At 34.2% G+C, this 17912-nt stretch overlaps 1 protein-coding gene across 1 annotated transcript in view; it reads left to right on the forward strand.

The window, feature by feature from the left end:
- The window catches only part of GTF2A1 (general transcription factor IIA subunit 1), a 34670-nt gene extending 21776 nt beyond the window's left edge, over nucleotides 1–12894 (forward strand). The window contains exons 7-9 of the mRNA XM_068965471.1: nucleotides 1783–2103; nucleotides 5102–5191; nucleotides 12639–12894. Of these exons, the coding sequence (XP_068821572.1) occupies nucleotides 1783–2103; nucleotides 5102–5191; nucleotides 12639–12746 (519 nt within the window). The 3' untranslated portion in view covers nucleotides 12747–12894. The remainder of the gene's footprint in view (nucleotides 1–1782; nucleotides 2104–5101; nucleotides 5192–12638) is intronic.
- The last annotated feature ends 5018 nt before the right edge of the window (nucleotides 12895–17912 follow it).

Here is a 17912-nt window from a genome sequence, read left to right on the forward strand (position 1 = left end):
GACTTCAGTTTAAACATGTTTTCAGTCCTTTGATATATTTGAAGCTAGTTTCGTTTTCCCATGCTCCCTTTTCATTTTAGTTCATGTTTTCATAATTTCTCACTTAAAATACTGTGTTATCCTCTTGATTTCCCTGCCTCCAGTCTTATGCCCTCTTAAGTTGACTGCCATTCTATTTATAGTCATTGTTCTAAAAATCTTTAAATCTTTTTTGCTTATTGGAAAATGTGTAAATTTCTCATTATGGGTTGTAAGGTCTTTTTTTGTGATCTTGATTTTTTTTTTAATCTTTCCATGTTTATTTTTTGCCATGCTTCCAGTTGTTTTAGCTGTTATTTATATCAACATTGACAAATACTTGCATCTGCTTGTCTGCCAAGTGTTAAACACTTGTGTGAGGACAAAGATGAAAGAGAAACAATTATTTTCTTGAGGATCTTGTGTACTGTGAAAAAGAGGCAGAGACAAAAACATGATGTTTATATGATAATATGATGAGGGAGGTTAGGTCAGAGGAGTTGCATTAATCCAACCTGTTCACAGCTTTCCCAGTTGTGCTCTGCTGGTTCTTCTGGGTTTCTCTTGATGCCAATCTGTTTAGAATGCCACCTTTGGCCTTCCTTCTAGCAGTTCTCCCCACTCTCCCCCTGGCAAACAGAGAAAGCCTGGCTAATCTCCCAAAACACAAATACTAGAAACTCTAGTATCTACTAGAGAAACGTCCTTGACCAGGTCTTGTCCCCCATAGCTGAGTTTAGTACTCTATCCTGTTCTCTCATATGCTACATCGTATGTCTCTTACACCTTCTGTCTTTTTGAGTTGTTACTGCTTTGTCTATTGCATTATTAATCTGTAAACTTCTGAAGAGAAATACTATCTTGTTATTTTTGCTTTCCTTGAACCTAGAGACAAGGAGTTGCCGTTTAGTACTTTAAATTTATAACTGGGTATGCTCTGCTTTTTACTTAGTAACTATAATTATAAATATGTCAATATAACAGATATAATCAATGTTTATTAATATGTTCTTTTTGAGCTGCGATTTACTTCAGAACCCTAGAATGCAGAAGCTGAAAGGAACTTTTGAAGTCATCTGACCTGGTGGTTCGCAACTTTGGTTATATGATTAGAATTATCTGGGAAGCTTTAAATAAAATGAATAGATATCATCTCATATCAGTTAAATCAGAATATTAGAAGTAGAGACTTAGGTATCAATATTTTTAAGTTACAGGTTGTTATAATTTGTAGCAGGGTTGAGAACCATTGACCTTAAACAGTGAAGCGAGGTTAAATGACTTGCCTCTGCTACATCTTTATCTGTGATCTTAGAACTGGAACCCAAGGCTTCAGTTTCCAGATCAGTGTTCTTCATAGAGTGAAAGTGTAGCATAGTACTAAGAGCAGAACCAGAAAGCCTAGGTTCATGTTTTGTCTCCTAGTGACTTGATTGTGAGCTTTGCAGGTTACTAAATCTCCATACCTCAAGCAAATTAATAACATATAACTCTTGGCCTGGAATCTGAAATATAGATAATAGCAAGTACTTGATAAATGTAGCAATTGTAATTTTTAAAAATCTGTTCTTCTTTAGAAATTTGAATGGTAAAATGAAAATTTAGTGGATCCGTACACTCACTAAACATTCTTCTTGTGCTTTGGTAGTTTTTACCTTTATGTGAGATATGGCCATCTGGGGCCTGTTTCTGTGTATCAAATGATAAATCTGAGCGATTTGATCCTCAAACTAGTTCTAATGTGTAGTTTTTCTTTTGTCTTAGGTCTTGGCCCCTCTTCCTGGAGGGATTTCACCACAAACAGGTGTCATCATCCAGCCTCAGCAAATCTTATTTACAGGAAATAAGACTCAAGTTATACCTACAACAGTGGCAGCACCTACACCAGCACAAGCACAGATAACTGCCACTGGCCAGCAGCAGCCACAGGCCCAGCCTGCTCAACAGCAAGCTCCGTTGGTGTTGCAAGTTGATGGAACTGGGGATACGTCATCTGAAGAAGATGAAGATGAAGAAGAAGACTATGATGATGATGAGGAGGAAGACAAAGAGAAAGATGGAGCTGAAGATGGGCAAGTAGAAGAGGTAAGTTTTTAGTAAAAGACTTGAAATGAGGACCTGCTCAGTTGTTTCTTCCTTCACTTGGTGCCAAATTGATGAATTCTGTGTTTTTAGAGGCTGTTAGGGTACAATGTAAGATTTTAAATAATTTAAAAATCACTATACAGTGTAATATTTTAAATAATGTTAAACTATTAATAAGATTTTTAGATTGTTCTGGATGTATTTATAGAATATTTCTGTAGCTGGTAACAAAAAGCAAACATACACCAAATTAGGTTTTACTTATAAATGTGATGAAAGTGCAAGTAATTCTGATTCTCTGACTTAATACATTCATCATGATGTGGCTTAAGGGTAAGACATTGGTAGAACCAGATAGATGTGGTTCATCTTTTCCTTCAGTAATTTAAAACAGCATTTGGGAAGAGAAGACACTTCAGAGTTACAGTGTTCGATATTCCATACCAGTTCCTTAGATGACCTCATCTGCTCTTATTGTCTGTCTGCAGTTTCACACACCATTTTTTCTTACTCATCTTTTGTTGTGCATTTCTAGAAGTATGTAAATATATCTTTGTTTTCCCCAGTGTTCCAGCTTAGGTACTTATAGTCAAGATGGTGTTGGTCTTAACCACAATTTTCACTGTTATTGCCTTCTGCAACAACCTAAGATGTTTATCTTCTTTCTTCTTTTAAATTATCTAAGTAATGTTTTTTAAAGAATACTATTTTATTAAATATTGAATAGATAAAACAAAAAGTATTTTATGGTGTAAACAACCCAGTGTCTGCATCTAGTTAAAAAAAAAAAAAATCCCCTTACCAAACATAAAGTCCCCTGAGTGCCCCTCCCTAATCCTCATTGTCTTCCTTCTACCATCCAAGTATCCTTGCTCATGATTTGTGTGTTCGTCACTACCTTGCCTTTATATTTTACCGTAAGTATTTATATTCCTAAGGAGCATATTGTTAAGTTTTTCATGCCTGTTGAGAAGTGGAATAATTGTGTATTCTTCTGCAAGTTGATTTTTTTCCCAAGATGGTGTTCTTGAGGTTCATCTAAGTCGTTGCATATACCTATAATTATTTTTACTGTTAAATGTTACAAGTTTATCCATTTTTGTGATACATTGGGCATTAGGGTTGTTTTCACTTGTTAACTGTACAATTATAAAATATCTGGAATATGTCTTCTAGGGACACATTCAAGTGCTATACCTAAAGATTGAATTGCTGAATCATAAGGCATGCATATCTTCAAGTTACAATAAAATGCCACAGTGTTGTACTAATTACACTTCTGGCATTCAGTATATAATGATGCATGGGTCTGTGTATGTCTTCACCAATACTTGACATTGTCAGGCTTCTTAATTTTTTTTTTGCCAATTTGGTAAGCAGAAAATTTTTCATTTTGATTTTAATTTTTATTTCCTTGATTAATGATGAGCAGCAAAAGGCTTCTGCTACACCACTTTTTTTTCAATTTTCTTTTTTGTTAAAAACATGATAGCAAATTTTAAAAAGCTCTTTGAAAAGAGAAACATATAGTTGTTGATTTCCCGAGTGTACTTAACGCCTACCTAATCCTTCCCTGTACACAGTGGGATGATCAAAAGAAATAGGATTTCCAGGTGGGGGTGCCGGTGGGCATGGTCATCTTTATTTACTGGGTAGCCTCTTGACTCTTTCATGTGTTCTTTGTAGGCAATCAAATCAAATGTGAAAAAATAGCAGTTTTTCTTGCCTACTTGGCTAAGTTCTATAATATTGGATAGAAATGGTGATGGTGGTGATAATTGCACATACTAAGTACAAATTGAACACCTTTGAATGGTTAAAAATGGTGAAATCTACCTCAGTAAACTTTTTTACATTTATGTTGGTGATAACTATTTTGAATTACAGAATATATACATATACATGTGTGTAAATAGGTACAGGCCTAGAGACTTAAAATCTTTTCTTTTTTTAAATTGGACTATAGTTGCTTTACAATGTTTTGTTAGTTTCTCCTATACAACAAAGTGAATCAGCTATATATATATATACACACATATCACCTCTTTTTTTTATTTCTTTCCCATTTAGGTTACCATAGATCATTGAGTCCTGTGTTATATAGTAGGTTGTCATTAGTTATCTGTATTATACATAAGAGTGTATATATGCCAATCCCAATCTGTCCCACCCCTTTGGATCCATACACTTGTTCTCTATGTCTGTGTCTCTGTTTCTGCTTCGCAGGTAAGGTCATCTGTACCATTTCCTATACAGTATTTGTTTTGATTATTTTTCTTTCCATTTTTATTTTGCCCTAGCTTCTTTTTCTTCATTAATTAGAAATTAGAGTTGTATGTTTTATTGTCTGTCACAACTGAGGTCAAGGTTAACTTGACTGGTCATTTTATGCTCTAGCTAGATCTTGGCATTTAATTCTCTTCATTACTGACATCAAGATCCCCCCCTTCTTTTAAAATGTGGTTGCCTTAGTTATGCTTTAAGCCTCCACCAGTAGACATACTAATGTTTATTCCTTGTCTTTAATGTCAAGACTAGCTAGGCTGTCAACCTTTTTTATATCCTTGTTTTCCTCTTCCAACTCCACCAGTGTTTTCTTTTTTACACAGCTGCTTCTGGTGGTACACAATACCATTATTTCATTAAATCTTCATATTTTCTTAGGTCTGCTTCTAGACAAATAGTTACTGGAAAGAGTTATCTTCTTGTGCTATCCTGAAAGAATAAAGGAAGTAAAGTAACATCTTTTCAGTCATATAAATTATATAGCTTAATTATTTTAATTACTATATTTAATTTCTTGCTGGAATTTCAGTGACACTGGCAGAATCTTAACATAGCCAATTAACAACATGTTCATGGTATATGTGGATCTGTCTGGCCCTTGGTTCTCAAAGAACTTCAAGGTCACTGTGTTTGTTTTCAGTGAATATTAGAAGGGCCTTTTTTTAGTAATACATGAAATATAAATAAGTGAACTCTCTTTTTTCATTTTTAGGAACCCCTCAATAGTGAAGATGATGTGAGTGATGAGGAAGGTCAGGAACTCTTTGATACAGAAAATGTTGTTGTGTGCCAGTATGATAAGGTAAGGATTTAATCAGTTCTTTACTGTCTGAGCACCAGGGAAGCCAGTCATCAGGTTACTAATATCTTTGCTCTTGTAATTTCTTCCTTAAACCATCCTGTCTGCCGTGTTTAAGCATTTGGTTAGCTGATTGGTGCCTCTTAGAAACTTTAGTATAAACTGTGTGAATGAAAGCAGTGTTATACTTTAGTAAATTATTTTAATGGAGTGAGAAATTAATTTATGACTTTATAGTTGAAAAATAAGTTATGAATGAAATCACAAAAAGTATGTTGTTTTCCATTTAGACTGTGTCTCCCAACTTGTTAACAAAGTAAAGCCACTTTATGGTTGTCTTTTAACATGACTATTAACTAAGTGGGATAACCCTGTTTTCCCTCTGACCTCAACTACCTCAAAACTTAAAAGGCTTTGATTGAATCTTTCTATAACCTTTTGAATGAGGGTAATAAACAAGACTGGTAACTAACAAAAGATATGTTTTTACTGAAAATTATTTTAAAGTATTTAACTTTGCTGTATGCAGTCCATGGGGTTGCAGAGTCATACACAATGTAGGGACTGAACAACAAAATTTTGTTAGCAATAAAAAAATTTTAAACTAGGTTCTATGAGAATTAGCTATTGACTCCTTGATTTCTTAATTCTTAAAAAGGATGTTACTTCTCAAGTATTTTTGTTATAATTTTGGCATTGTCGAGATTTTTTTATTTATTGAAACATTTAATTCAGAATAAAATTTGTTTTCTGGCTATAGCCATTAAATTTATAATCCACAGATTATGCTTCATCTTTATAGTTTAATTTCAACAGAGATCTTTACCAAGTGTTGAAAACTACGACAGACATAGCTGGGTTTTATGTATAAGCACTTCTCATTTCACCAAACATATATTTATTAAGTGCCTAATTGTGTCAGGTACTGGAAGTGAAAGTGAAAGTTGCTTAGTCGTGTCCGACTCGTTGCGACCCCATGGACTGTCCATGAAATACTCCAGGCCAGAATACTAGAGTGGGTAGCCTTTCCTTTTTCTAGGGAATCTTCCCAACTCAGGGATCGATCTGTACTCATATTATGCAAAATTTGTGCTCTTTACGCCCTCTTTTACAAATGATGAAAGTCTTAAATTTGTGTTGCTTTTATAAAATGAATATTTTAGATAGCCATGTTTATTGCAAACATCTGTAGGAAAAATGTTTAAAAGATGAATCTTATCATTTCCTAATGTAAAGGTAAAATTAAGCCAGTTAAATACCGGTGAAATTATAGAATTAGGTTAGTGAGGTCATTGATTCAGAGTATCAGGGCATCCACTTTTGTACCTTATGACTAGTAAGTTAAGCACTCATAATACCCTATACCAAGCACATGATAATACAAGTAATTTCTTGTTACATGCATATGGAGGAAAAGTATTGAAGTTGAAGCAACAGGAGATACCAGTAATACTTTATTGTCAGGAAGACTCAAGGGAACCTGTTGGCAACCAAATTATCCAGAATGCAATATCATGATAGCAGGATGTCAGATACATAAGAAAGGACCTTTACCTTAGCTTGACTGAGGAATATGCTTCTAAGTATTTTCATATTATAAGAGACTAGTATTCTCCTTTGTACACTTAATATTTTTAACGTTAGAATTGTTTTGTTTTACTCATGGAAGTAAAGAAAGGAAGTAAAGGAAGTAAGAAAAGTAACTTTTAAGTAGTGTGTTGTATGATAAACAGTTTTAAAGTTTACAGAGATCTAATTTTTATAATCAAATGAGTTTTGGAGATTGGAGGGTTGATTCTTGATGTTTTAGCCAACAGTGAAAGAATGGTGGTGTTCTAAAATGGGCTTGGGTGTAGTTTGAGGCAACTTGAAATTTAGGAGTTTATTTTTGAAGCCTAAATTTCAACAGTGGGTCAGTTTTAGCAGCAGTCATACAAAGAATTGATTATGTGCAAGTCAGATGAGAGCTTTAAATCTAATAATGAGGCAGAGTTCTCACATAGTATGGATAGGTAAGGACTGATGGCATCAGGTGTTGAGGCATCAGCCTTGTTTGTAGATAGTGTTACTTAATATTTTTGTCATGAGGAAAGTTCAGAGGCCTTTTTCCTTGCACTCAGGATACTCCTTTATGCAGGACTTAATGTAAGGCCAGTAAATGAATTGTTTTTCAAGTTATATTTTGTGATTTTATTCAAGTAAAAATATTTACTACTTACTACTCAATATGACTTCAGTACTTAGTATATAGAATATTACTTGATGCATATGATACTTTCTACATTTTCTTTCTGCAAGTTGTCTTTCAGCAAACTGCAGTTTCTTTACTTGTCTGTGGAATTCTTTTTTCCTGGCTACTCATTGCTTGCTTATTTAATTCCATATCTTTCAGCTTATAGTTATTGTTTCGTACTAGAAATAAATTTATATATCCATTTTTAGGATAATTAATACTTTTTCTATAGAAAGTCAAAGAGAAAGGGAGACAAAGATCTCTTTATTCAAAAATACTTAATAGTGTCTGTGATGTTCCAGGGCACTCACTGTTCTAGGAGCTTGAGATAAGCCAGTGAACAAAACAAAACAGTCCCTGCCATTTGGAAGCTTACTCTAGTTGAGGGAGACAAAGGCTAAAACATAACAAAATGATAAAACGAATTACAGTTACCTTAATACAACACTGGGGCTAATTGCATGTAACTTAGAGGCAGCCCTCTGTGTCTGTGGTTCGTCTGTATATGGATAGTCATCCAACCACAGTCCACTTAATTCTGTAGTATTTACTATTGAAAATAACCTGTGTATAAGTTGATCTGTGCATTTCCAAACCCATACTGTTAAAGGTTCAACTGTAATTAATATGCTGTGTTGCTGCTGCTGCTAAGTTGCTGCTGCTGCTAAGTCGCTTTAATCATGTCCAACTCTGTGCAACCCCATAGTGGGCAGCCTACCAGGCTCCTCTGTCCATGGGAGTTTCTAGGCAAGAGTACTGGAATGGGGTGCCATTGCTTTCTCCAAATACGCTATGTTAGAAGTTGATAATTAGTGTGGGTAATTATAGAGTGGGAAAGGAAACAGGATCAAAGGCTTGATGAAAGTTAGACTTGTTGTTATTTGGTGGCATAACCTGCCTACTTTGTGTGAGAAGCAGCAAGGAGGCCACTGTAGCTGGGCATGGGGGAGCAGTATAGCAGGAGATTAAGTCAGGTAAGTGGGGGCAGGCGGTGTGGTGTAGGACTTTGTGAGGATATGGGCTCTCACTCTGAGAGAGAAGCTCTTGGAAGGTTTCAAATATACAAAAGTGGTATCACTTACATTTTAATCTTAAAAAACATTGCTTTGTTGAGAACAGAATATAGAAGAAACAAAGGTTGAAATGAGATTAATAGAGGGACATCATAGTAATCCACATGAGTGAAATGATTAAGGCTAGGATGATAGCATTGGAAGTGATGAGAAGCAGCTGGATCTTGGATGTTTTGAAGGAAGAGTCAGCAGGTTTTCCTGACTTTTGTGTATGTGGTAGAAAATAAAAAAGGGAATCAAGAATGACTCCAGGATTTTTTTTTTTTTTTTTTTTAATGAGGAACTAGTCAAAAGAATGAAGATGCCATCAACTGAGATGGGAAAAGCTGCAGATGGAGCAAATTTAGGAGAGGAGAGTGGCTGGTTTGGGACATGTTAGTTTTGTATCCGTTAGATGTTCAAATCATTCATCCTAAGGTGTTAAGTGTAATAATCTAAATAGTGTAAATAGACCAGAGCTATAAGACCACTTGGGCTTCTCTGGTGACTCAGTGGTAAAGAATCTACCTGCCAGTGCAAGAGACATAAGAAACGTGGGTTCGATTCCTGGGTCAGGAAGATCCCGTGGAAAAGGAAATGGCAACCCACTCCAGTACTCTTGCCTGGAAAATCCCATGAACAAAGGAACCTGACAGGCTTCAGTCTAGGGGAAGTCACAAAAGAGTCAGCTATGACTTAGTGACTAAACAACAACAAAATAAGACCACTTAATGTAAGAGGCCCTCTTCTGAATACGGTTTCACTTTATTATACTCTATTTTGCTTTAATAAATGAGAAAATATAGATATATGGTAAATTTATATATAGCTTAAGTTAGTGGTCTTAAGGAAGGGCATGAGAGTGGTTTTCAAATATATGAAGTATTCATTATTTTTTATATTACCTTCCAAAAGGCAAAACTAGGATCAATAAGAAGCTTGGGCTAAGCAGGTTTTAGTAAGAGGTAAAGTATGAAAGGCTTGCAAGGGGGCTGTCCCAGGAAGGGATAACTGAATTTGCAATTCTTCACCTTCCACTTTTAATCACACTCAAGCAGACACTAAACAGTGATTTGCTAAGAATACGTGTGGAGACTGTTTGCATGGGGATAGACCATGGCGTTTTAGCAGTGGGATAAGAAAATGCCTGTACGTAGTGAGAATTTCTGCATTATTATGGAAAACAGCCTGATAAATAGAAAGTGCTTGAAGAATCATCTTTGTCACTTAATTGTGATTTGTCATTGATTATCTCATTGAACTTCTCCAGGCTGTAATTTTCTCCTTTGAAAATGAAAGCCTGAAATGGGAGCGATGCTTATGATTGAAGGTAAGGGAGAGAGTGAAGACCTGGAAATCAGTTAAAAAGTATTTTAATAAGTCGTATGACAAGAGGCTATTGATGCTGTAACTAGAAGCTTATTGGTGGCCTTTTAGAAAACAGTTGCCAGGTGTCCTGAAGACAAGTAAAGTAGAATTAGAGATAAAATAATAATTAGAGAAATACTAATATTAGTTTGAATTCTAATCCTGGGGGGGGTCACAGTATTTTAAAAGTCAGCAATATGTAAGTTGTTAGTGTATGTGAGGAGGAAAAGAGTAGTTGTAAGCATGATACCAATAATGAAAAAATGTCCTGGTGGTCAGTAGATAGGGAATGAAGAAAAGCCTATGGTTAATTAAATTGTATAGACATAAAAGGAGTTACAGAGAAAAGGCAAAAAATAAAAAGTGTTCTAGAAGCATCAGGGAGAACAAAGGGTATTCATGTTTTAAATATTTGCCTGTAAAGAATTGTATAGGAAATGACACGTATATGCAGACCTGGTAGAGATTAAAATAATTTGCAGAGAAACATTATAAACTACTTTAATGAACCCAAATACTAAGAGCTATAAAATAAATATTATTATAGATTTTTGAAAAATTCACCTAATTGTTTTTTGTTTGAGAGAGAGATTGTGTCAAACTATTAAAATGCAATTTAACCACAGTTGTATGAAAATAGAAATCAGATGGAGATTAAACAGTATGCTACTGAAAATACCTTGAGACAAATGAAAATGGAAATACACCATACTAAACATGCCAAATACAGCAAAAGCAGTTCTAGGAAGGAAGTACGTAGAAATGCCTCCATCAAGAAATAAGGAAAAAATCTCAAATAAACAATCTAACTTTACACCTAAAGGAACAGGAAAAAGCCCAAAGTTAATGGAAGGCTGGAAATAACAAAAGATCAGAGGGACTAAATGGAGACTAAAAAGATAATAGAAAAAAAGATCAATGAAACTAAGAGCTGATTATTGGAAGAGAGAAACAAATTTGACAAACCTTTAGTGAGACTCAAAAAGAGAAAAGAGAGGATTCAAATAAAATCAAATGAAAGAGATGTTAACAACTGATAATAGAAATACAAAGGAACATGAGAGACTGCTGTGAATAATTATACTTTAACAAATAGGACCATATAGAAGAAGTGGATAAATTCCTAGAAACATAAAACCTTCTAAGACTGAATCATGAAGAAATTAAAAATCTGAACATAGTGATTACTAGTAAGGAGACTGAGTCAATAATCAAAAACTTCCCAGTAAACAAAAGTCTAGGACCAGATGGTTTCACTGGTACATTCTACCAAACATTTAAGAAGAATTAATACCAGTCCTTCTCAAATGGTTCAAAAAAATAGAAGACGACGAAACGTTTTTAAACTCATTTTACAAGACCAACGTTAGTTACCTTGATACCAAAACCAGGGTGCCACAAGAAAAGAAAATTATAGGCTGGTATCATCCTGATGAGCATAGATGCAGCAGTGCTGAACAAAATATTAGCAAACGAAATTCAGCAATTTATTTTAAAAGATCATATACCATGATCAAGTGGGATTTATTCCAGGGATTCAAGGAAGGCTCGCCATCTTCAAATCAGTGTGATATACCATATTGACAACATGACAAAAATCATGGGATGGTCTCAGTAGATGCTGAAAAAGCCTTTGACAAAATGTAACATAAAAAAAATCTCAAAATTGTTATGGAGGTAATGTACCTCAACTTGATAAAGGTCATATATGACAAACCCACAGGTAACATACTCGGAAAAGCCCAGAGCTTTTCTTTTAAGATTAGAAATGAGACAGTCATGTTCACTCGTACCGTTTTTATTCAGCACGGTATGGATAGTCCTAGTCAGAGCAGTTAGGCAAGAAAAGGAAATAAAACACAAACAAATGAAGAAAGGAAGGAGTAAAACTCATTATTTGCAGGTAATTTGATATAACAAAGAAAATGCTAAGGACTCCACCAACAAACTGTCAGAACTATAAATGAATTCAGTACAGTGCAGGATACAGAAATCTGTTGGGTTTCTATGCACTAATAATGAACTATCAGAAAGAGAAAATAAGGAAACAGTCCCATTAACAACTGCAGCAGAAAGAAAATCTAAACAAAAAACCCTGAATTTATATATACAGAGAACAGATTGCCAGAGACCGGGTTTGGAGGTTAGGTGAAATGAGTGAAGGTGGTCAAAGACACAAACTTCAAGTTATAAGTATTCACAGATATAATGTACAGCATGAGGACTACATTTGATGACACTGTGTGCTGCTAAGTCACTTCAGTCGTGTCCGACTCTTGTGTTACCCTGTAGACGGCAGCCCACCAGGCTCCCCCGTCCCTGGGATTCTCCAGGCAAGAACACTGGAGTGGGTTGCCATTTTCTTCAATGCATGAAAGTAAAAAGTGAAAGGGAAGTGTCCAACCCTTAGCATGGACTGCAGCCTACCAGGCTCCTCCATCCATGGGATTTTCCAGGCAAGAGTACTGGAGTCGGGTGCCATTGCCTTCTCTAGATGACACTGTGTATTTGAAAGTTAACAAAGAGCTTAAATGTTCTCATCACAGGAAAAAAAAAAATTTGTAACTATTCATGGTGATGGATATTAACAGGCTTACTGTGGAGATCATTTTGCAGTATACACAGAGATCTAGTCATTACTTTGTACATCAGAAACTGCTATGTTACTTGTCAATTATATCTCAAAAAAGAAAACAGTTTGCAATTGCAATAATATACATGTTTGGTGTGTGGATGGGTTTTGTTGTTTGTTTCCTCTTTTTATTTTATCTCATGCATTTTTTACTTATTTATTTAGATACACAGAAGTAAAAACAAATGGAAATTTCATCTCAAGGATGGCATTATGAATCTTAATGGAAGAGATTATATATTTTCCAAAGCCATTGGAGATGCAGAATGGTGAAAAGAGTTGGTTCTTTTTCTTTTATAAATAAAACAAAAGAAACTTAAAAAAAAATTTAAAGTGGACAGTTTGAAACTTGGGACATATACCAACCAAAACTTAACTTCTGCATGTCAGAAAAGTGCAGTAGAAACAGAGCTACTGGAACAAAGAGACCTTGACAACACAGACACTACTTCTAACTGGCAAGCCATGGAACTGTAGCACCTGGGTTTGTTGGGGTGGGGAGGGTGGGGATTTGTGTAAGAAAACCAGAATTGTCGATTTTAAATACAGGTACCTGCCACTGGTGATTAGCATGTAAAGCTTTGTTTATATTCCTTCCTCCAACTTGAGTTCAGCCAGAAGATACTTGTTGGAATGAACTGAAGAAACTTCCCTTTTGATAGATTGAACTGAAACTGCTTATTGTACGTGGTTATATTTGGTAAAAATTGCGTGTTGAGCTTTTTACAAAAGGGTAAGAATTATGGTGTTGAATTTTAATTCTCTTGTATAAGGAAACAGTTTAGAACTCTTAGAGGTCTTAAATATTTTTACTTGCTGTTCTCCCTCAGTAATATATACCTCTTCCTTCCCTGCTTGATGAAACATCTATTTACAAGTTAAAGGAAGTGTATAATCAGTAGTTACAGTTTGGAGACAAAATTGACCTAGGAGTGGATGTTTATTTTAATTAGATTTTCAGACTCATTATAAAGACTTGGGTCTCCTCTGAGTTGAGCAGAATTAAAATGACAACTTCAGTTTCCTAACAGAATTGTATTTGTTTCTTTTAGTCCCACACCTTAAAAAGAAACCCCAAGTGGCTCCTCAGGAATGCAGTTTTGTTGCACAAAGGTACCATCTAGCTGGAATTATATACATATGAATAGATAATTTTCCTGTTGGGCTGAAGTATATGCTTATATATATGTTTAGTCTTTAAGCTAAACAAACATTTAGATAACATTCTGTGCATTGATTGATGCATTGGGCAGGTGGTGAGGACCTGGATTTTTATCAAACAATTTAGTAATTTTAAAAGTTTCTTGTGTTTACTAGTAAAGAATTTTAAAACTCTTATTCTAATTGAACACATTTTTAAAAATGAAACTTTGTAATTTGAGGAAAAAATTTTGGGATTAGAGGAGGGTGGGCCACTAAGCACATGCTTGCCTCTCTGGCACTGGCCCTTCCAGGCCACTGACAGTACACACGCGGGCTCCAGTTTGCACATCGGGAAGACAGCATGGAAATTTGGCTTGTATATTAAAAACAGTAGAAATGTAATATGTATATGAGGAATGCATAGCTCTGTATTCTGTAAGGGGCTCTAAAGAACAATGTGGCAGTGCTATATGTTCAGCGTGAACGAGTTGCTTGGGAGAACTGCTGGAACACGTGTCCTCACCTTTGTTCTTAACACCTAATTCTTTTCATGGTTTATTTTGACAAAATTCACGTGTTTAACTTGTATATTGATTTTTTTAAGTCTTCCACTTTTGTCTTCCTTTTATTTGCCTTTGTGTTTCCAGAAGTAACAGAGAAACACTTTAAAGTACATTGCAGAGAAAAACTGTGAGCTGTTTTATATTGTTTTTTCTTTATTTTAGCACAAATCTTTAAACTTCTTGAAAAGGCTAATTTTTTTTTTCTTTTGCCTACTTCCCTCCCAAAATACCACCTTGGTCCCTTTAACTTATGTTCTGAACTTTGATATAAATGGTGGTTTCTAGCATGCTAGTAGTTAGATTTATTTTGATGCCATATTTGGTGATACGGTTTTAATTTTTACTATATTAGTTGTTTGGAGGTTTATCTGTTTACCCCACTATGCTCAAAGCTCATGCAGGCTTTTTGTTTTGCTTTGTTTTCGTTGAGCCTGGGAGGAGAGGGGAACGGAGTAAAATCACAGAAGTCCTGTTGTTCATTTGTCCTTCAGTATAGTTGCTAGTAGGTTTATATTTACCTAGTGAAGAAGTCAATGATCTGAACTACCTATAAAAGTTTAGCATTGCTGCAGTGTTGATCGAAACCCTTTGGCTATCTAGTAGTTCTTACGCTACTGAACCTTGGATTACTATATGATACTCAGCTTATATTTTGGACTCTCTATGTAGACAAAAACATTGCATTCATAATAGAATTGTATACTAGCCTGTTTTATAACATTGAAACATGAACAACCACTGCTTTCAGTGTGACTTAGTAGGGTTGTTTTGAAGCAGGAAATAACCATTTATATTTGCACCTGTGTATATTGCATATCAATTATAACATACTTGGCAAGCGCTTTTCTTTCACCTGTGAAAATTCTGAGAACTGGTCCAAACAACACTGCATACCAAATTGTGCTCTCATGTATCACTGCATTGTGTTCCTTTTTAGTCAAATAGCATGTTTTAGTTTTATTATAGTGGCTTGCTGTAAGAATCCCACTTGCTTATCATTTTATTGTACTTGAAGAATTCTTAATCATGCTTTTAACATTTTATTTAACATTATTTCATTAGGTTTCATAAAAAATGTCATTCCTTTGAAAATGCAAGGATTCCCACTTTCAAAATTTTGAAGTAAAGATAACGTTTATTCAAAGAAGGAAAATAGTTCAGACTTGGTATTATGAAATAAGTGAAGGTTTCAGAAAAGGATTTGTTTAGATTTGCACAGATGATGATGGCACCTTTTATTAAAAAACAATCAACAGTGCTAAGGAAATTTTACACAAAAGTACTAGGTTTAAGTGGAAATGTGTGCCTTTCAGTGTATGTACTCTTTATTTTTGGTGGTCATTTGGATAATCAGACCATTTGAATGGCTGAGAGCACATTTAAATTCTGTGGAGTGCCACATTTGGCTAAAACAACCCTAATGTGCAATTAGTTTCTGGACTAAAATGTCTGTTATATGAGGGGGATCTTTATATTGGGCTTTTATATTTTTTTAAATGTTCACATTTCTTTCTATTAATTAAATGCCATCATAGCACCACATTTATATTGTTGCCTCTCTTAAAATCAAAGCCACCTTGATGATGTTCTTTTTGGCATGCATCAAGATTTGAGCAGTGTGTATAGTGATTAAAATGTGTTCTTGAAGAGCATAGTCTAATAGACTCTGGTTTAGACTGCAAGAGCACAAAAGTATAATAGCTTTTGTATGAAGATTTTCTTTTGCTATATGAAAATCAAGGATTTGGTTTGCCTTTTTTCTGGCTTTTATGGAGGAATAAAAAGGGTTATCTCCTTCTAAGAGTAATTTTTGATTATCTTATAGCAATAATGTCACCATTCTTTTCAGAAATAAATACACCTTGTATAGGAAATCAGACATAATTTTCTTGGGAGCTCCCTTTATATCTTAGCTTTTTCTTCCTCTTAAGAAAATTCCTGTATTTTCAGATTATTTCATCTTGAACTTTTTTGAGCTTTTGTGCAATGTAATATTTTATTGATCCATCTTAGTACATTTTCATTTTATTTCATACGTCTGTCTCCCACCTATCTGTCTGAATCAGCTGTTTCAGGTTTTTAATTCATTGGTTAAAAAATAGTTGCTTTATATATTTCCTCATGGGTTTATGTTATATAGTTTTGCATTTTAATCTATTATGCTATGGAAATTATTCTGAAGTTTGTATTCCCTTTTTAAGTCTGCCTTAGTCTATTTTTTGTCATTTTTTATGGTTTAAGGAAGAACACACAGAACTTGATATTTTTATTTTGAGGAACAAGAAAAATTGTTTTTTCTTTTAGGAGAACTACACTGAGTTATTAACTACTATTTCAAGTTAAGTTTCCTTAAATCATCTGGTATGCTTCAGGGCTACAATTTGTGGGGAGGGGCTAATTCTTTTTGCTGTTCTGAGCTACTATTGTCAACTGCTGTTGTACATACTGTTATGTGTAAGGGCGTAAATATATTTATTATGTTTGTAAAATTCATTCTGTACAATTGCAGATCAAGGTTGCTCTTCTGTGATATACGGGATATTATGTTTTAAAGACCATCTTGGAATACAATTAGAGAACTTAGTATTTTGATGTACTAAGACCTATTTTAAGTTTAATATTTTACCTTTGCAAAAACTTTAATTAAAGATGTTATTTAAAAAAAGTAATGCTGCTTGCTTTGCTTACTAGTTTATAAAATTGTTACATAGATAACTGAATAAAACTATACAGTTGAGAAAGGAAAATGCTTTACATTGTTAATAAGTTCCATTATCAAAAAGAGGTATCATTAAATTCTATACCTTTAATTAGGGTGGAATGTCAGTCTGAATATTAAACTATTATAAATTCTTAGTACTATTCTTAAAAGTACTATTCTTTTAAAAAGAATAGTTGTAATTTCTAGGCACACAGGAATTTAAATTGGGCTAAAGTCACACCAACAAAGTGTAACTAAAAATTGATATAAATAACATATTGTATTAAATGAGTATTTCTACTCCAAAGAATAGATTACTTAGGATAAAATTATTTGAGAACATATTTCTTAATTTAACTGTTTAGCTATATATTTTTCTTTTAAATCAGAGTTTGTAAATAGTTGCATAAAAGGAGAATCAGATTATTAAGGCCTGTACTACATATTTGTGTTATTTTTGAAAGTATTAAATAATTAACAAGTATTTTTGTTTATAGTTATTTCAAATGAATCATTAAGATCTTAGCTTGCTTTTTTGTAATTTTTTTTATCCTGTTACTACTTTATCTAGGAAACTTGCAAATTTTAACCATTAAAACAGTCATAATAAAGATACTTTATTTGTTGCAGCAAATCTTGTATTTTTGCAGTTTAATTCAGGCTCCTGCATTGATGACCTTAACCTTTTTGGCCTCAGTTTCTCCATATATAAAATGACAGCAGTATGGTTTTGAGAATTAAGTGAGATAATACACGTAAAGATCCTAAAGTGGTGCATTTTGTACCATAGTAGACACTCAGATATCCCAGTTGTTAACTTCATAATATCCATGGAGCTGAAAAATATTTTTAAATGGTCAAGAATAGCAAAAGTGAATATGGTCTGAATTGAGAGGCAGTAAAAGATTTGGATACAGCAAAACAAATTAAGCCTGAGAGGTTTGAGTTAATGGAGCCGTGTGTCTGTCTGTAGCAGAAAGGGCCTGAGAGGAGAAAAGTAAACGATGGGGTATGGAGAAGAATAATGAAACA

Source organism: Capricornis sumatraensis, chromosome 2 (assembly GCF_032405125.1).
Source record: "Capricornis sumatraensis isolate serow.1 chromosome 2, serow.2, whole genome shotgun sequence".
NCBI lineage: Eukaryota > Metazoa > Chordata > Mammalia > Artiodactyla > Bovidae > Capricornis > Capricornis sumatraensis.